Source organism: Ciconia boyciana, chromosome 1, assembly GCF_034638445.1.
Source record: "Ciconia boyciana chromosome 1, ASM3463844v1, whole genome shotgun sequence".
Taxonomy (NCBI): Eukaryota; Metazoa; Chordata; class Aves; order Ciconiiformes; family Ciconiidae; genus Ciconia; species Ciconia boyciana.
This window is the reverse complement of record NC_132934.1, coordinates 120,684,410-120,705,752: the sequence shown is the minus strand read 5'-3', so window position 1 is coordinate 120,705,752 and position 21,343 is coordinate 120,684,410. Positions and strand designations below refer to the sequence as shown.

Here is a 21,343-nt window from a genome sequence, read left to right as displayed (position 1 = left end):
AATAGGAGCAGCCTCTTGCCTGTACTGATGACAATAATGTTTCCTACTGCCTTCCAATTTCAGAGATAAGGTTATGTTCTTGGAAAATGAGCATTCACAGAATTCCACTGTGGTTTTGGGCAAAATCTCCCCAAACCATTGGAGCCAATGGGAGGTTTTTTCCCATTGCAATGGACTTTGGTACAGAGCCTTACTGAAGGCATGTCTGCACAGAGAGAGCAATATAGTGTCCATGAGAATTGATGAATCAGAGCAACTGACTTAAAAATATCAGCAACTGATATTATTTGAAAATCTGGCATGTCTTGTGATTCAATTCATTTTTTCTAGTTTTTGCCCAGTGTTTTGACAACCACAGAATGTTTTAAATGCTTTCGGTATGGTATCAGAAGTACTTAAACCATGTTTTAAATGGTTTTGTGCTATATACTGTTTGTACATTTTAGTGGACAGAATAAAGCTATGTAATTACAGTTGTGTAATCTCAATATGAATGGTAGTTTCCAAATTGTACTGATAATTCCATATAGTTAAGATTCTGAAATATGTAGTATTGAGTGCTGGAGTAGGATGGTGGCATAATAGTCTTCAATTTCTATAGTGATGTTAATTACTCCTGCAAATGTGGATAATGTGTATTTTGCAGCATGATATGGACCATCCAGAAAGTCAGGATAGTAACAGTGAGCTGCTGCTTATTGACCATATAAATAACTATGGGCTGCTTTTTTTTTTATTATTATTTATACAATAAATAACCAGCACGATCCTGTGTTAGTTTTGAGTTGGTTCCTGAAAAGACAGGTTTCTGTAGTGTATGATCTCCATACAGTGCAGGTGGACATATAACTACTGAGATGTCAAACTAGTACAGAGGGACCTCAACTGTCAAGATTTTTTTAGTAGTTCAATGGTGGTTTAAAAATGGTAGATTAAAAATTCTGTTTTGATGAGACATTTCAGTATTAAGCCTCAAAAGCAGTAGTCTTTATCAGACCTCTTATGCACAGGTCACAAAGACAGTGCTGATTCTTGGACCTCATCCACATCTTAAACTTATATCAGTGTTGGTTTTCATCAAATGGTTTTCAAAAACCAAGGCTTGTGATCACTAGCCACAGGCTTACCTGATGGCTGAAGTGAAACACAACAATGTATTTATAAAAAACATACATGAAGCATGGATTTAAATGCGGCACACAGTCAGTAGAGCAAAGGAAGCAGCTATTGAAGCAATGCAGAGTGTATAGTGATTCTCAACAACTGAAATAAAAGCTTAATGGGTTGGGGTTTTTTTAAAGCACTCAAGAAGTGTGACTGCCGTCGGATCTAGTCACCTATAACCTCCAAGCTTCTATGCATGAACTTGTTTTTATGGATTTATGGCTAGGCAGATTGAAAGGCTTTGCTTGCTTTTTTAAAGTTCACTTTGGGGGATATTTTCAAAAGCAACAAGAAAAGATAGGCACCATTGGTTCGCTGCTGGAGTTTATAGCTGCCATTTGCGATTCTGAAGATTTGCTGTTAAATTTTATAGATGCAGATGTGTGCAGGCAGCTACAGGACAAAAAAAAATTCCACGCCTACATTTCAATAACATTGTCTAAAATATGATTCAATTTGTATTTCCAGGCCACTTCAGGTGCAACTTAGTTTCCTGATCTCTAGGTATTGTCTGGGGAGTAGAAGCATGTCAAAAGAGTAGTTGGAGTTGTATTCTCAAGATCATATTTGGAATTTGATTTGTGAATACTTGTCGAGTAATGATCAGTATCTAATATAACAAAATAGTCACATTGCCCTGGCAAGTCGCGTGAGCTGAATGTAGAGGTTGTTTTTCACAATTGGAGTTAGCTTAAGGTGTGAGCTACCTGTGACCTTGGAAATGTCTGCTTGTACCCATGCAGCATATATCCATACCAGGAAAGGTGGGTCCATGCTCCCAGAGCTGTGCACCCTGGTGAACCTGGTGCCACGCACTGTGCAGATGCTGGCTAGACGTTTGGAGTTTGCTGTGGACTGCACTACCCGACTGTACCCCCAGTCTCCAATGAATACCCCGTCTCCTGTGAACCTTTAAGATATTATTCCCATAGACCCAGTCTTTGTTAAATCTATTCAATCTTTTAATTTATAGACCAGCAGTATCTGACATGGTCAAGCAGCACGAGAGGCACTGTGGCAGTGAGATGCTCCTGGTAGCTTGTCCTCTAGCAAAGTGCTAGGAAGCCACTACTGGCTCTAGCAAGAGGTAGCCTATGGCCCCATCATGCCACAAGACCCCATGGGGTGCTGTTTTGCAAGCAGCAGAAACTCTGGAGGTCTGCCTCTGAAAGGATGGACAGCAAAAGGCACCGCTGGCACTTCAATGAAATTCTGCTCAGTGAGATCTTTGTGCTGTCAAGCCCCTGTGTGCTCAGCTTGAAAACTGTGCCTTGATTTTCAGTCATTCCTGTATCTGCTGGTAGGTTAGCTCATCTGATGAGTGCAAAGTTTCTCTGTGGTGCTGGACGTAGTTGAAACCTAATTGTTTTCCTTGACTTTGAAGCTCCTTTGCAAAGGTGAAGTCACTGAGCTGCCTTACTGAAAGGCTAGTGCTTGCATAGTCTTACCTTTACTGGAAGAATTATTTCCTGAATGACGATTTGTAACAGATGATTAAGAAGTCCCCCTAATTAAGAAGTCCCAAACGAGGAGTGAGCCATTCACTTCCCTTGAATTATTGCAGTTTTCTCCTGGCCAGAGCAGTTTTAGTCCATTACTCAACAAGGTACTTTAAGACGGTCCCACAGACATACTATAGTTCGGTCCCATGCTGAATCCTGACTTTTGGGTAGGTCCCTAAAATGCACTGCTGTGCAGAAGGCACTCATTGCATTGTGCAACACAAGGTACTTAAGAACAAAGAAATACCCCATGAGATCAATCCTGTATTGTCATGGAAGCAAAAAAGGAAGAAAATAAACCCAGTAATAACCTGGTCATTTTTATTTTGGAGGCATGTGGAGCTTTTGCCATGAAAACCTATGATGACATTATACAAAAGGGATTATGTTGAGAACCATAGCTTTATTTAAAGTTGGCAAACCTCATTTAAATACAGACAGTGTCAATAACAGCAAAAGGAGCAAAGAATAACACATCAATTATCTTTCATCTTGTATTAAGTTCTATTTCTGTAGCTTGCTACAGTCATTAATCTTCCTTTAAAGTTTGCCCAGTTAAGCAAAAAGTAACCAGTTTTGCTTAACTATAAAACTAGTTAAGCAAAGTTTTATAGGTCTATGATCTAGTTAATCCCATTTCTATGTGTCCACATAGAACACTGGGTTTCAGATCGAATTTTTAAATAATACTCAGCATTTTCTGGTAGTTTAAAATGATGCAGTGAGAATGGGAATGAAACAGGAATTCTCATTTAGAAAAGAGCATGAAAATATTAATTATTTTTTCTTGTACTACTTTACAAGGTAAATGAACCCATTAAATTTAGACATGGGAAATATTCCTTTTCCTCTTTATGCATATACATATGCACACAACTATAAAATGTCATACTTTACAAAAGTCATTGATACCCTATTTTACAAATATTGGATTTTATGAAATAAGCAGTAAGATCATGGACTGAAACTTACTTTTTCATAATGTTCTACGACTACTGACAAGTTTAACAATATTTTTCCCCGTGAACACTTAGTCATGGACAAATGTTGCTTCACTGAATTTTCTACCGAAAAAAATGCATCTATACGCAAGAAGACATATATATCAAATATGACTTATTTGTGCAAAAAGTCAATCCAAAATGAAGCATTTCAATAGTACTAACAAGGAACATTTGAAGTTTTGCAGAGCAGAACATTTCAATGCTTTGTTCTGAAGTGACTTTGAGCTTGTTTTATATTGTATAATGTTTCAAAGTGGAAAAAAATAAAGGAGTAAAATGTTGGTATTTTATTTAAAGAAAAAATTTCCTTGACCTAAACCAAGTATAAAGATGTTTTATGAAAACTGCAAAATTTGCCATTTTATTCCAATTCAAAATGAGAAAGTATATAATTGCAGAATTCCCAGTGAAGAGGCTATTCTGGCTATAGTCCTGCTCTGAGAACATTTCAATGTGTAGTAACTGTATGATTCAGTTTTATCATTATGTTCCATCTATTTTACAGTATGATATATGTGTTCCAATATATGTGCTATATGTTTCTGTAATCTATTATGTACAAGGTGAATGCTCACTTTTTCTTGGTATACAGTGCATGCCTTATGATATATAGTGTACGTATACACAGCATCTTAATGTGTGCTGTATGTGACAGTAGGCTGTGTATGCCATTCACAAACAATAAATGCACTACATTATGTGGTGTATGTGTTTTATGCACGTTGCTTGTGATTTCAGTGTGCAATGTGTGTTTGTTTTAACAACTTTTCTTCGAAAGCCACCCGTGGTAATTCATGGGAATGTTCCAGTTGCAGCTCTTAACTGGGAGAGGCTTTAGATCTTGAGATGTGCAACAGTGTGCATATTAATGTTTGAGACAAGAAATCTCCACACAGCCTGTTGAGGATTTGACAAGCTGTGATGGAATCCAACACTGATGGAGAGAACTGATGTCCTGACATGACTGAACTGGTGCCTCCACACTGATACACATTTAAAAAAGAGACAGTGACCTGCAACATTGTCTGAAAGCAGTCCTCCCTGTAATAACACTTGTTTGACTTGTCTGCTGCTTTGTGCAAACCATTTGTCCTTTAGTCAATTTGAAATGTTTAGATTATGTTAGTTCAGTCTTTTTGTCCCTTCTCATCAACACTGACAATGCCTATAAAAATGTATGACCTATGCAAAATGCTATGGCTAGTAATAGAATTTGAAATCCTTCAACTAATGAAACAATTCATGGTGAAATATTTAATTATTTAAATGTGATAAAGTTGTTTTCTTCTCAGAATGAATGAAACAGCTTTATCTTATGAAGATATCTCAATCTCAAACAAAAAAAAATCTGACCTTAGTTTCCACCCCACAGTCCAGCTTAAAAAACCCCACCTTTTGCAATCATTTAAAGATCATGAAGCCATGCAGTTGTTCAGAATAGGTAACACACTTGCAAACAAAGAGTTTTGATAATAAAAGACCTACATGTTTCTAAAGAAGCTGGGGTTTTTTTGACAACAAAACACAGAAATATTCAAACAGGAAACAATTATACTGTTAGATTCCAAAAAGACAGTTCTAATCCCTGCAGTGTGCCTTACAAGGCGCTCAAGACCTGAATCTCCTAATTCAGTCATCTACATCTGAACGGACAGCACTGCGCTTGCAGAGAGCTTATTGGTACCAGAGGAACTGAAGTACTACAGTGGAAATTATATCCTTGCTTCAAGTTTTGTTTCTGTTTCTGAAGGCAGGAGGGAACAAAAAATTAAAGCATCTGAAGAGATAATTCAATCAGTCAGATCCAGCCAGTGATACATTTTAAATATGGAGAGGGTGCTGGTTTTTGCAGAGCAATGATTTGTTGGTAGGGGATGAAAGGCAAATCCCACGCTGGTTTTATTAGCTCCAGTGAGACTTTAGTCCAGTGGACTATTAACTCGCTGAAACAGACAGATTCTGCGGCAGAAAAGAGTATTATTCTTGAGAATGTGTTCCTCAGTAGATTTAATGGGATATAGTAACAACAGACATCGCTGCCTCTGCTGGTTTAACTCATTGCCGATAAACTGCATCACAAAGACCTTTTTTATGGGTCAGTGGAACAGATGAGCTTGTGGGCATCTGGTGGGAATTTGAAAGAGGTTTGGAGGATTTGGAAGAGCTTTTTGCCCATGGATTATAAACTGTGCCTTAAAATGTTTACATTAATTACACCTCATATACATAGAAAATTAGACAGGAACATTATCACATATTGAAATTAGTCCAGTACTATTTAAATTGAATTTTAATAGGTATTTCTGTCAATAACAGGCTTTTTCCCTGAGTTGCCAATCCTTGTTTTACTCTAGACTACATTTTATATTGCAGAGTACATAAATGATTTCCACTAGTCAGGTACAGGGAATCTTGCACTGTGACTGAGAAATACGGTACATAATTATGGCCAACCATTTTGTACTGTCCGTATTCTTGAGTGCCAGATATTGTACATCTTGTTTTAGTAGCTATTCAGTATGCAAATCCCTGCTTTCCAATTCATTATTGCCTTCAGCACTCATTATCTAATCATCTTTCCACACTACACACTGAATGAACAGAAGCATATTTCAAAGCACAGCGTAAAATTTTCCTAATGCATCTAGCTGAATCAACTTATGTGATTGCATTCAACAGATCAATAAATGCCTTACTAAAGATTTAGCGAGTGAATGGTAGGGGCTTCTGGCAAAAACACAATTAGTAGTGAATGGTAGGCCTGTAATGCAAATATACCCTTGTCAACTCAACTTTGATTGATTCACCTGATAAGAGAACAAAACATTACAAATTCAAATTATAACTCAAGAATATCTCCTTATCAGATTTTTCTGTGTATGAACCATTTAAAGGTCTTTCTTTTAGCATAGGAATGCACAAATTAGAACAAACTGCACCTGAAATGTATATATTGTGCTACTACTTCATGTGCAGGTATTTTTTAATTGTTACCTAGAAATAGACTTGCATTCAGTAGGAAAAAAATGTAGACTTTGTGTATATTTCATAAATTTTAAGGGGAACAACTTGACTTTGGAGACATGTACTCAATGTGTAATCTTTCATTTTCTGTTTAGGCTCCAAAGAAGCACTTGCAAAATGGAATTATTCGTGGATACCAGATAGGTTATCGGGAGTACAGTGCAGGGGGCAATTTCCAGTTCAACATCATCAGTATTGATACCACTGGGGACAGTGAAGTTTATACGCTAAATAACCTGAAAAAATTCACCCAGTATGGCATGGTAGTCCAGGCTTGTAACCGGGCTGGAATAGGACCTTCTTCTCAGGAAATCATCACCACTACTCTTGAGGACGGTAGGTCCTAGGCAAACAGCTATCATGGGACATATTATTATTTATTTGTTTGTTTTTACCTTGTTACATTTATTGCTTGATTAGTGATTATTATAGTGGGATAATAGAAGACCAGACTTTACAGGTGTTAGATACAGTAGACAACTGGGTGGAAAGAGACTGGCCAATGAGCATGTACAATTTGAATTGCAAGAGATGCAGAATCATCCAGGTAAATAAATATAACACTACTAATGTGATATATCCTGCTGTGAATGATATTGACTAAGACCATAGCTTTCATTAAGAAGCCTATTGCTGTGGTGTTTACATATTTGCAAATGTTGTGATCTCATCATAGCTTCATGGTTATCTCATCATAGTTTTGAGATGTGAAGAAGTAAAACTCTGAAAGGTGAAGTGATACTGTTAATTTTGTTGGCTTTCTTTTGTTTTCAAATGAATCTGCTGTGAAACCTAGAGCTCTTGTACTGCACAATGCTTTATCTTGTCAGCACAAAGAGAGACGTGTGTTTTTTTCAAGGATATCCAAACTAATGAGAGAAAAATCATTGTTATTTCAGACAAAATTCAACCTATCTAATCCAAGGAACAATTTAGATTTTTTTTTTTTTTCCAAACTGCATAAATAGTACTTCTCAAACAATGAGAGGGAGTCCTCTAGTGGAAAAAGAGAATGATTCCGTATCTAAAAAGAGGCCAAATATTTTAGAGGAGTATAAAAGCAAATAATAATCCTAAAGGATAGTTTAGGTCAGATTTTCAGCTATTGTAAATTGGCATCAGTGTACTGAAGTCAGTGCCAGCTAGGAATCTGACTTTTTACATGGGGGAAATGGAGTAGCACACATCTAAACTTCTCAAGAGCTACAGATTTTGAGGCATAAGCTTCATGGAAGGCTGGTGTTTTTCATTTACTCTAAATGTTTCTAGGCCTAGACAGATCACTGAAAGACCTCAGAAGGCAGTATACGCATACTTGCATATCTTTTGTATTATAATAAATAGTATTTTTTTTCTTCAGAATCCGGCATGCTTACTTTTTCCGACAACATTTTTTCTTGGTCGTTACTCAATTTTGGGTCCTTCTCAGAATTAAAGATGTCATGAGCTTTAAAAGCAATGCTAAATACTAATACTGCTGTATTGCTTTGATACTAAATGGCCAACAGAAAATGCCTTAGATTTGGCTGACTTTTTCCAATTTTTCTAAATGTCAGTGAAAATATTTCATGAACATTTTTTCCAATATTTTTTAAAGAAGGGTCTGCTTTCCCTCTCCCCTTTAATGTTTAAAGGGACATTAGAATTGTCCAGAAAGATGGCAATTTGGCTGCAAACTTTAAAAAATATATTTAAATTACTTACAGAATATTCTGCATATTTCAGCACTAGGACATATTTCCCTTTCAAAAGAAGCGACAAAAAACCTATTAAAAGACTAGTCAGCAAGTGGGGAAGCAGCACATCAAAAGTCATTCCAGGGAAATCAGCTGCACTTGCAGACACATGTGGACTGTAGCAAGAATAAAGGTTTTGCATTGTTAACGGTGTGTAAGTGCTAATTAAATAACGGGTGGTGGGATAGCAATGAAAATTGAAAGGGTAGCTGAAGGGTAAATATTGAGTTGTATTTATTGAGTTAAAAATGGTGAATATCTTATTCCAGTGCCCAGTTGCCCTCCAGGGAATGTGCAAGCCACTGCCACATCACCAGAAACCATCTCTATTTCTTGGTCAACACTGGCGAAAGAAACCCTGAATGGTATTCTGCAAGGATTCAGGGTTATCTACTGGGCCAATCTCTTGGACGGAGGTGAGAGAAGTCAAGCTATTACCAAGTAACGAGCCATATGTGGCCTTTATGTCGTTTACTCTCTGCTGTGAAGGCATTGTGCTTCCTTTTCTCTTTGGTTTAGAGAAAGCTTCATCTACCTGTGAAGTAAGCCATTTTCTGTAGAGCTTTAACAGAGCAGCAGGCATTGCAAAGCTGCCTGGAGGGGCCCTCGGGGAGGGCTTCCACTGTGGGTTTGCAACACTCCATAGACCTGCCATGGTACCCAAAATGACCTGAGCAAATTTCATCTCAGTTTCAAAGTCCAGAAGGTTTCTTCTATAAAGAATGATGATATGAACCTAGAACATACCTGCCCAATCCTGTATTTTATTTTAATTTGGTTGGTTAGCTGCTTGCTTAGCTAGTTGCCTACTTGAGATGTTATTGCTTTTGTTTGACAGGATGCATTTCATCTCCACAGCTGAGGGCAAAAGAAGGAAACATTTTTGGAAAAGGCTTGTTAGTTTCATGCCAGCCTCTTCTGTTGTGCTTATGTTTCGTACTCTTAGCATAATTCCTAGGGAAATAGACTCCTGAGCAGAGAATGGGTGAAATGATCAAAGGAGAAATGAGATACCTTACTAATCTGCAATTTATGACATGATGATAATTCTATGTATGGTCCTTTCTTGTAAATTAAATATTAGTAGGTTTGAGATGCACATGCCTTTCTTCCTATTTGTCCTGCTGAATTTTCACAGCTCTAGGGCAATAAGCTGTCTCCCTTCTTTTGCTTTCACCCGTCAGGATCATAGTTCACTCTAATATGCAACTGTCTTGCAAATCCTGGCCTCTGTTAGTGTGGCAAAGGGAACTCGGAGTGGAAATTAATCCAGAGGCCCATTGTTATTGCTGGTAATGTTAGAGTAAAAAATATTTGGAAGTAAACCACCAATTCCTTTGTACATTTAAAAATACATATTAAAAATGTATGAGAAGCATACATGAAAATGTAGACATGACGAACATAAAATTAAATGTTTTCAGTGATGCCTATAGTCTTTGGATCAGATATTATGTGAATATTATCAGTGCACATCTAAGCTCCTATGTGATGTCCTACAACATGATGAAAAAAGATGATGCTCATGCAGTGCTTAAAACTGGATTTTCTTCATTTGTTGAGCTTTATTTTCTGCCCTAAATATGTTTAAAGCTTTTTTGCCGTATGGGTTGTACTTCTTAGCTTGCTGCAGAAAAGATTCATATGATGTGCATCATCTTTCTGCAAGTAAATCTGATTTTACTGTGTTTAAATCTATTGTTAGCTGGTATTACTGCCATCAAGTGCTTTGCAGCAGCATTTGCTACATATTTTAAAATAAAGGGGCCTTTTTTTTGTTTTTCCTTATGAGAAATGGTCTTTCTTAAAACCAGAAAACCTTTATGAAGATAACTGACTTTCTCATTTTTGCTTTAGGGAATATTTTGCAATAATCTCTTCTTGTTATCTATTCTTTATGAAAAATCTTATTACTTGTAGAAATTTTCAATTCTCTTCCCGGTATTTAAAAAAATTGCAAAAACAAGTTTGAAAATGAAAACTAGGTCTGCTTTGAATGGTAAGAAGTCAGGACACAAATGAATTTATTTTAATTTATCATAATTCATTGCTATTTTATAATAATGAAACATTATTTCTCTGGTACACTCTTTAATCACCAAGATTTCCACAGTAGGTATCAATAGCTGGGAGAAGTCTGAACTTGGCAATAACTCAATTTCCTTTTTATTCTATAGAGCTGGGAGAGATAAAGAATGTCACTACTACACAGCCATCACTAGAGCTTGATGGCCTGGAAAAATACACTAACTACAGCATTCAGGTGTTGGCTTTTACACGAGCTGGAGACGGAGTGAGAAGTGAACAAATTTTCACCCGCACTAAGGAAGATGGTAAGAAGTAAAATATTTTCCATTCCCACTTCCACGAAATGTTTGTATGTCTCAGGCTTTCGAAATAGTGCAAATATTGTACACAAACATGCAGAGTGAGATTTCTATCTGGAGGTCTTGAGTAAGGAGCAGATAGAGTGGAGTATGCGCCCACAGCTTTGAAAACAGTGGGACTGTTTCCAAGACTCCAGTTCAGGTGAGCCAGAAGTTTGTAGATAACACTAATGATCTGAGCAAGTTTGTCTTTTTTTTATTTTCAAATACTTCAGGATCTTATATGAGAATTTTGACAGGGCTTGAGTTAATTCTTTCAAAGTGATTGAAAACGGGGAAAGGAGGAGAGACTATTCTGGGATGATCTTATATAATTTATATGCTTCTAAGAAGATTTTTTTTCATTATATTAAAAAAAAAATTTCCTCCAAACACCTCTTCCCTCAAAAGCAAAATGAAGAACAAAAATCTCTTGCCTTTGTTCATAGACCAAAGTATGGAAACTTTAAGTCCTAATGCTGAAAGTTTAAGAAACTTTTAATCTAACACACACACACACACACACGATTTCATAATCACTTTCTTGTAATTTTAACTATGGAAATCACTTCAGGTTGCCTCAGTACGATGCCACATACTGATCTATTTCTCAAGGACTAGAATTTCAGATTCAGGGAGAGTTTTGTCCCTAACCTGTTTAATGCCTTGAAAACCCCATGAGATGTACAAACACATCTTCAGATCCCTAAACGCTTTTGAAAATCTGGAACAAGAATTTTTTGGCAGAAATAAAAATGCACACAGTCCTAGCAATGAAGTTACTTGAATAATGTTTGATTGGTAAATTCTCCTGTAAATTATGCAATGTTTTTTCAAGGAAATTAGTCAATGGATTTTCCTTTGTAACTTATCCAGTTTACAGGTCATTCATAAGTATTTGAATATATTTGTCAATATTTTATTTGTAATGAGATTTACAAAAGTGCCAGGAGAGTAGGTTCAGTAGATTAACTGACTTGATGAATGTTTGGCATTTTTTGCCAATAAAAAATATGACTTTATAAATGTTATTAATTTTTTCCAAAAAAATATTATCAGAATTATTCTAAAATTTACATACACTGTAAGGTCACCTGGCCCCAACTGTATTTGTATCCAGGGGATGCAGTATAAATGAAAATTGGACTTCTAAAATGTTCTCTTACGTTATCAAATGAGTTATTTGTTCCTTGTTCTATTTTCATGTGCTTAATACTTTCCATTACTTTGATCAAAGTTGAATTAACAGAAAAAAAAGTAAGTGAATGTCTTATAGCTGAGAAATGTGAGGAAATTTAGGCATATAGCAGTGTTGGTTAATGTAGGTCTGCTTCATGGACTTGCCAGATGTAGGTATCACTGAGATTCTGCATCAGCTTGCAATAATGGCTCTGTTTAAAACTGTCTCAGGGTATGGCACCTAGTCTGAAACCATCATGGACAATTTGCTCAGCTCTAGACTTGTGTGTCTTAAACACTGAATGTTAGGTCATTCTGATCCCACCCTAAAGTCCTTTAACAACTACTCTGAAGCACTGAAGTCCTGAGTCAGATGCTCTTGAGACACTCAGTGCTTGGGTGCAGATGGTTTTATTTCAAAGAAAAATCTAAAAAATAAGAGAACTGTAAGTTCACCGGCTGCATTTTCAAGTTACTTTTTGTCAAGTAGATCCCAGCATGGCAACTTTTCCCTGAATACTCTCTGAACACAAAGGCTCTCATCCCAGAGCCTTCGGACTGGGACTTAAGCCACCAGCAAACAGGGGGATTGTCCCACCCTGCTTCAGGAGCTGAGGGCAGGTCTCAGGGAGATACAGTTCATGTCAGAGCACCCCTGAAGACAGCAAGAATGTGCTTGCTGGTCTATGCCTTTGAGCAACATTGCAGCCTACTGCCTTATGTGTCAAATTGGCTAGCCAGTCCAATGTCGGGGGACAATAAGGAGCATTCTTCAAGAAATCCCTGAAAACCCAACCTGTAGAGGCAACCCCTGGTTCCGGGGTCAGCACTTCATGCACATATGCTGGAGAAGTCATAACAGCTGTTTGGGAATGCCATGCTCTGGTTTCTGTTGAGTTAAAAACTTGGTGGGAGCTGCAAGCTACCAAAACTTGCCTGGATGCAGATAACATCTTGTTTCTGTGTGAGGTTTCATCAGCTTTTGGAATTGATCAGGTGGCAGAAGTGGTGCCAGCAGTACTTCTGTCTCTCACTGCAGACAACAAAAATATAGTGTTCCTGAAAGGTTGCTGATACTTGACGAAGACCATTCCCCTGCTCTAAAGAGGATCAGATACATCTCAGCCATCGCTGATACTTACTAACCTTTTCTCCAAAATTTGCAGTGATGAGGACTCCATAGGCTCCCTAAGTATCCTGTACCAGTTAAGGATCCACCATAATGCAATCTCTTTTGCTGCAAAGTGGGTTGAGTACTTCCCTCTGCCTTACTGGCCATCTGAAGGGTTACTGTGCCCATTGCTCCTTCCTCCAACACATACACCTGTCCATCTCCTGTGACCTGTCTCCAGTTTGCAACAGTTCTGAAACATTGGAAGCCCCAATTTTTTTCTTTTTTTCCTTAACTCACCTCTTACTAGTTTGCTTCTCCCTAATTCTTGGTGGCTCTTTTGCTCTCTCCCTTTCTGAGATCAGACAGGCCCTGAGATGTGGGAAGCACATAGACTGTGACCGTGTTTGGCTGCTGTGCAAAGGCTCATCTCTCATCTTTAATCCTTCTGGCAGTTCAGTAATAGTTCACCCCAAGGCAGCGTGATTAACCTTTTCAGAGGTTTTCTGATGCCTCGCAGTGGTTCCACTCATTAAATCTTTTGTCCAGAAAACTAAACTGAAAGGTGTTTCCAGAAAATACAATGATTTCATGTTTTGCTTCAGCTTCACAAGTTGTTATTAAAGGCAGTAAAGGTGTAGAGTGGAATTCATAAAGGGCTGCAGTTAAACATAAGCCAAAACCAAAGTCCCAGGTCTAAACATCCTTAAGGCTGTGGAAGTTAAATGGGAAAAGAGCATTCACATTGCCAAACTATATGTGCCTAACAGGTGCCTCATTCCTCAGAAAGAACAGACATTTCTTCTGCAATTTTCTAAGAGTGTCCTGTAGAGGATTATTCAGTAGGACTAATTTCAGTGCACCTAAAAAATCCTGCCCTAAAATTAGTTTGAATACTTTCTCAGCATGTGAAATACTAATAATTGCAATCTTAACAGAGCTTAGATCTGGAAACCTTATAACTCTGCTCCCAGACCTTCTCTGGCTAAAATTATGACACAAGATATTCCACCCTCCTCTAATAAAATCTGTATATCTGAGATATTTTTAAGTGGCCGCCAAGCCCTCCACTTCATTATTACTATGAGGCCGTATCACGCCATTAATTTCTTTTTTTTTCATTTCTTTTACATTAGGAGAAACTTTTCTTTGTAAAATCAAATGGTGCAGCATGTTCCACTGCTGCTGTTGAAAGGCAGATCACGGCCTCCTGTGAATCCTCTGTTGGTGTTCAGCTAGAGACATCAGGCCCAGATTTTTCTAGCAGGCTTGAAATCTCCAATGTAGCAACATAAGAGTAACCCAGGGAGTGAAACAGTCAGCCTGGATGAAATGAGTTGACGCTTCAATTTCTTGTAACGTTTGATACTGATTTTAGACACCAGAGGTCAGACACTGCTGCTGATCAGCTTAGGAAATGGGAACAGCTCTGGCAAATAATAGGAAATGAGCTTTCCTTTTCAATGTGATCATATTTATAGGTTTTGTCTAGCTCTTTTTCCCCTCATTAGCCTTCAGAAAAAGAAACTGCTCTTCTTGAAGAAAAATAAACCAAGCAGAAATGCCCGATTTTTAAGAATTCATTGTGGTTTTGCCTCCTACCCTTTCCACTTTACAGTTTCTAATAAGCTGATTGTCCTCTTCACCTGAGGACTTAATTTACTAAATCATTAAAAATTAAAGTATTTCTTCAAATTCTCTTCCTCCCTCTGTTCAAAGTACATTTTCAAAAGCTACTCCACTTTGTAGCTTTGTAGGTTGACAAATTCCCTCTCTGTTTTTGCACTGCAAATGCTATACGAGAAAACTGTAGTCGAGGCAATGAATTTGCTCCCCATACATGCCCGACACATGACCCAGCACCTCAGCCGGCAGCAGCACCTCTGACCTTGGGCAGAACTGGCCAGCGGAGGACACAGCCCCCAGAGCCCCCTCCCATGGAAGGCTTCCTGCAATTGGCAATTTGGCTTTCCTTTCAATGTGATCATATTTATGGGTTTTGTCTAGCTTTTTTCCCCCCATTAGCCTTCAGAAAAAGAAACTGCTCTTCTTGAAGTTCCTCCTGGCAGAAAAATAAGTCAAGCAGAAATACCCAATTTTTAAGAATTCATTGTGGTTTTGTCCCCTACCCTGCTTTTTACTGTGTCTGTCTGGCAGAGGTTGCTTCTGGGGTTTCTGTGATGCAGGAGGATGCATGTTTCTCTCTCGTATCAGTTTCTTTTGAGAAAATGCATTCTTATGCACAGAAAGCTCTTTGTATATCACAGAAGACTTTGCTCAGTGCAGCGGTGCTGTCTTTCCAGCTCTTCTCTGCCACTGAGGTCGGCGTTCAGAGCAAGGGGAAAGCTGCAGCAAGGGAGCAGCAGGGACTAGCTGCAGGGAGGAAGGAGGAATAACACTAAACCCCTTTGCCAGCCTCCTTGTAAGACTCTGCCTGAATCCAGACAGGTTTTCATCCTCGCCTTTCTCTCTCTGGACACCAAGCTTCCTGGCGATTGGCATGAGAGAGATGGATGTACAGATACCATCTGATGAAGCTTTATATTTATCCTGAAATGAATAAGCATAAATCCAATCAAGTGCACGTTCAGTACTCTTTGGAGCAGAGCTCTGCTTGGGCTCGTTCAACTGGTGAGGACGGCTGTGCAGTTCATCACCTGGGCGTTATGATGGAAAATTGCCCTTAATGACCCCTTAATGCATTTTTTTTCTATTGTCAGAGATCTCCAATTTTATCTTTTTGACTAACAAAAAAAGGTACAGAATAATAAATGTTACCCTTGTGAAACTGGCAGGATTTGATAGAAATGGTGTGATTAATACGAGGCCAGTTCAGAGTGAATGAGGGGTGGACAGCACATGCGAATGTATTTCAGCTAGCATAGGTCTAAATTGTAGGTGGGATATCTACATGAACAAAGGCAGTACGGCAGCAGTCAGGAGTTTATTTTGTTTTGTTTTTCATAAGTAAGAGTCAATAAGATAGTCTTGTGTGGTGCAGAATTAAAAATCTGTTATAGAGCAGGGTTCAGTTTTCTGATATATTGGTGATATCGCTCTTAAATGCACTGCGCTCTGTGCATTTGCCTCCCTGCTGTTCAGTACTGTGAAGAAAAATGGTGATAATCTCTCTGCTTATGAAAAGGGGAATGAGAAAGTTGCTGCAGCTCCTCCCCATTGTCCAGCGCATCTAAATGCCGTTTCCTGGGCTAGTTGTATCAGTATAATTGCCTTCTCTGTGTTACCATTTCACTTGCACTGTCAACAATACAATGTGTTCTCCTCCACATGAAAGCAGCATGCTGTTTCTGTGTCTTTCAAAGCCTTGCTAGCTGGAGAATGAGGCCATCTTTGATCTTAAATTTGCCAAATCTGCTCCCTGGAAGGTTGCAAAGTTAGCTAGAAGCAGTCCTCAGCTTCTCTGTACTCAGCGCAGTTGTCCTCCAGCTTCTTACCATTATTTTACTCCTGGTAACCATGGAAAAAAGAAACTACGGTATTGTGCACATTTAGCTTGTCTTTGCTGGGATCTGTGGGAATCAGCGTGCTAAATAACGATCCATGGAGAATTCAGTAAGACAGCCCAGGTCTCCTGATATTGTTGTCTCATAATGACTGAAGCTGGTAAGGCTATGGGATGCAATGGCAATGAGAGAAAATACCTTCAGTTAGCATAGCAAGACTGGTGTCTTTCCTCTCCAAGATAAGGCAGGCACTGCATTCCCCCACCACAACTTCTTCAGATACTTAAGGAACCCATGTTTAGTAGCAAATGTTTCAGTTAATGCTGAGCTAACTCATAATAATCTTGTTTAGGTCCAGAGGATGAGTTTGAGCAATGACTTTACCCTCTGGACAGAGGACAGTGGTGGTCTGTAAGACATCAGATGACAGCCTGCAGAATTCTTTCTAAGGAAATGTAAACAATTCCCCACACACAGTCATTTCCACATGCACAACGCAGCAAACAAAGACAACAAGAGGAGTACTAATTGAACATTCAGAATAATTTTGGCACCACTGCAAAAAGTGTTGCCTGATTCCAACCCCTTCACGAGACAGAGGGGTCTTTGGATTAGAAAAGCTTCAGAAATTTGACTATATGACTTCCTGACTTTCATTCTAGGCCCTCTTTCTGCTGGTCTGTATGCTAGACAGAAATACAGCAGTCCAATGGCAAGTAATATTTTCCACATATGTCCATTGACTGGAAAATGCTAGGTGAATTTTGAGTTAATCCCTCAGCAGTTGACAGCCATGACCAATTACCATCAGAACCTGTCCCTATAGATCACACCCTAATTTAACAATAAATTACTTTAACCTCATACATCTATTTGCAGTGATTTCCAGAAAACATTACTAACCGTAAAGGAATCCTCCCGTGGGTTAAGTAATTACCCCGGAGAGCTAGCTTTCACTCTTCAGCAGTGGGAGCAAATAGCATTTCTAATGAGCTGGGTATAAATAACAAGTTGAATGCTGTCAAGCATCAATATTTACTCTGCATTGGATAGAACTGCTAACTGAATTAGCCCCTTTGCAGTGAGGGGTGGGTTTGCATGCAATTATAATCATGACATTCTCACTTGATGCCTTATTAGCTTTCTCAACACACTATAAATAGAAAATGCATATTCAGAAATGTTGCACTGAGTGGTGCCTGTCTGTCAGTTTTCTTACATCTTCCAGTAGTACCTGTACAGATATAAAATTGAAGTTCTCCTTATATGCTTTTTACAACCTGACGTAGCTAGCTGCAAAGCTAAGCAAATTTAGACCCCAGGCTGTGTGGCTTCTCTTTATAGGCAAATTTTTTTACCACCATAATATCTACTTACTTAAATGAGGTAGAACGAAAATTAAGGATCCATCTACGATGATCAGCTTGCTGGGCAAGGGTATTTCCATCTGTATTGCACAATAACTGTTTTCTGTGAAAGTAAATAAAGCTGATCAAGCATTGAAATGGTAATTTTACTGGAAATTCTAACATTTGGGTTGTTTTGATTGAAATTAGACAAAAATATTAGATTCTTCATGAACCAAATGTTCTGCAGAGAACAGAGTCCATCAAAATGTTTCATTTTGTCTTTGATACCATATGTAGTAATTTCCAGTACAACGTATCTGTTTTGATAATTTAACATGAATATTCTCCACATGCAGTGTTAAAAATATATTTCAAATTATTTATTTTTATGGTTTAAAAAATATTTTAACATAATTTCCTGTTGACAAAAGAGGTGGAGTTTTTTTTCAGGAGACTTTAAAACAATTTATTCTAATGTTAATTGTAGCCCTTGCTATTTTGTTTAAGTACCAGCTTATGTGTAATGTGATATTCTAGCATGTAGGAATTTTTTCACATTAGTATAAGAGCGCTTCCAAAGTTGGAGAACATTGTACAGTGTATCATGTGTTTGAAAAATAACATATGCTCATGAAATTAAAGTCTTTCTCAAAATGCAAGTGTGCAAAGAGATACAGTTAAGATTACATACCAAGTTTTTAACGTTTCCTGGCTGAAGTTTTTTCCATGTGGTTTTAGAGAGGAGGGTTTTTTTCTCTTTTTCTGTGGCAGTTTTTGATGGCTTATATAGGTATCTGCTGTAATTGTAGAAATAGATATGTGTTCACATACTGCAGTTCCAGATGGAGGTCTGAGCTGCTGAGGGCAAGGCTGGGGGAAAAGAGACTGTGTGGCCACATGTCTGCTCGCACGTCATGCCACTAGCTAGACCTGGGTCACGTCAAGCAGTGCTAACCGCATGGGACTGCAGCTCATTTGCTCTCCACTTCATTAAATTCACAGCTCTACTGTGTGTGTCCATTAAACTGTTCACATGCGTATTATTTATACAGTGAATAATCATTTGGCATGAGTTATGTCTTCAGAATTGGCAATTTATAATAATATGTTTTCTAGCAATTTTCACTGGTCACAGCCAACATATTTTCATGCATGCAGGCTGGGGGTAATACTTCACAAAAGTTTAACCATCAGAGGCAGGTTCTACCTCAAGGCCCTTTGAAGCAGAGCCTCTCCCCTCTTAGGGACAGGGGCACAGCCCTCCAAACCCTCTTCCCTGGCGTGGCCAGTGCAGAGGCTGCTTCCTAAAACAGGGTGTCTGCCTTGGTCCACAGGGGCACAGTTACCAAAGTGGCATGCTCCACTTCTCCTTTTTGCTCCTCCATTACGCTAGGATGACTAAGTGCCTGCCTTGGGCCACTCTAACACATCTTATTTTTCCAGTTCCAGGTCCTCCTGCTGGTGTTAAAGCAGCTGCAGCTTCGGCCTCCACCGTCTTCGTGTCCTGGCTCCCTCCCCTCAAGCTGAACGGCATCATTCGGAAATACACTGTCTTCTGCTCGCACCCCTACCCCACAGTAAGTCCCACAGGGCAACCACAGAAGGGCAGCACTGACTCGTGAGGCTGAAATTGTGTGTCTGCAGGTGCTCAGTGCGTGATGCTTTCCTTGCCACTTCCTTTCCTGCCATTTGGTCTTTCCCCTAAGCAAGGGTGAAGGGGGATCCTGGGTCTACGGGGTGACTCAGAGTTGGTTTTGGTTTTTCCCACCTATAAAACTTTTGCAGTACTTAAAACTTATTGCAGAGTGCTGACTTACAAATCATGTCAAAACTCACAATTGAAGTTGAGTATCTTTTAAGGCATGGGTTTTTTTAGAATTTACTCAGTGACCTTTTACAGGACTGGCTGCAAACTGTGTAGATCTCTGTTGTAGCTGGAGACGTGTATTTACATACCAAATTGCTGAATCTAACTTCTGTTTTCATCTAAGTTCCTACCTTTTTGGCTTGGGTATTCATGTGTGAAGGAGCACAATGACTTACGAACGAACATATTTGCTTGTGAATAAACTTATTTGTGCCTGGAGTATTTGCCCACTTTAGGTCGACATGCTATTACTTGCTGAGAAAGTGACAAGAGAAAAACAGAATTGAATATCAGGTATCTTTCTCTCTCTCTCTGATTCACAAAGGAATCCAGCTATCTTTAAACACAAGGGCCAATTGCTCTTTGTAAATACCCATGCATATTTATTTTAATATGCATTGAAAAAGTACTTATTTAGTTTTTATCCAAGGTTTTGATTTAGTTTTTAAGCAGGACTTCCCATCAAAGGTAGCATTGTAAGTTGCAAAATGTAATCTTAGTTTGATAGACAAGGAAAATACTGTTCCAGAAGTCAGAGGTGTTTGACAGGGAAATTTCCAAAGTGCCTCCGGCTTGTTTTCAAAGGTGGCTGAGAGAGAGGAAGGCCTGAGGGTATGTCTGAATAGGACCTTGTGGGCAGACGCAGCCTCACCCAACCCGCTCTCCCAGCAAGTGAACTAATTCTGCAGGTACTCAAGGGGAGACAGGGCAAAACACACATGTCCATTGATGGCTATGCTTAAACTGATACCTCCTACTATAAGCAGTGTTTATTGGTCACATCCAAAGCTAAGGCTTGGAGATCTTTGCTTCATTTATGTTTTGGGACTACTGACTCCTAACTCCATTAATTTAATAATTGTAGCCATGCAAACCAAACTATCTTGAGCATACCGTTTAAATGTAAACTACCGAGAGACTTTTCCATCGTGGTTTGTACATTTCTATGGCACACAGTGGGTTAAAGAGGTCGGAGTTTACAGATTGGACCTTGCTGTTAGGACTCTGGTCCCAGTGGGGACCAAACGCTTCTCTGGGGGGTTGGAGAGAACACCAGGTGGTGCTGCTGGCTCTTGCTAGTTACTCACCATGCAGAAAGCTGCAGTGTTTCTTCCTGAGGCTTTGCTAGCAACAATTTTTTTGATGTTTACATCACCAGGAAAATAAACATCCTCAGCTAAAAATTTTTTTCTCTTATGTGCAGTTTGCTCATATACAGAATTATTTTGTTAAGACTGCTTATTGTATGGTTACCTTTTGGAGTAGCTCAGTGATGGACAATGACAAGTAATAGTTACTCCTTTTTCTGGTCTTGGCCTGTACTGAATTTTACTGCTATATATTTGTGTTGTTCATTATGGCATGATGTGAGGGTATCACTGTATATCTTAGCCCAAGGCACTTGGAGGTGTTTGTGTTTTCTGTTAATTGTTAATGTGTACATGTATAGTTAACCTGTTGTTACATGTGTGCATGAAGGGGTGTGTGTGTACATATATATATGTACATACCTATATGTGTATATATATGTACAATATGTATCTATGAGGACAGTCCCTGTACCACCTCTCACTAGT

At 38.7% G+C, this 21,343-nt stretch overlaps 1 protein-coding gene across 1 annotated transcript in view; it reads left to right on the top strand.

Annotated features, from left to right (window-relative positions):
• DSCAM (DS cell adhesion molecule) overlaps nucleotides 1-21,343 on the top strand; it is a 408,129-nt gene that overhangs the window by 306,845 nt on the left and 79,941 nt on the right. The window contains exons 17-20 of the mRNA XM_072852157.1: nucleotides 6,790-7,030; nucleotides 8,700-8,846; nucleotides 10,608-10,763; nucleotides 19,343-19,476. Of these exons, the coding sequence (XP_072708258.1) occupies nucleotides 6,790-7,030; nucleotides 8,700-8,846; nucleotides 10,608-10,763; nucleotides 19,343-19,476 (678 nt within the window). The remainder of the gene's footprint in view (nucleotides 1-6,789; nucleotides 7,031-8,699; nucleotides 8,847-10,607; nucleotides 10,764-19,342; nucleotides 19,477-21,343) is intronic.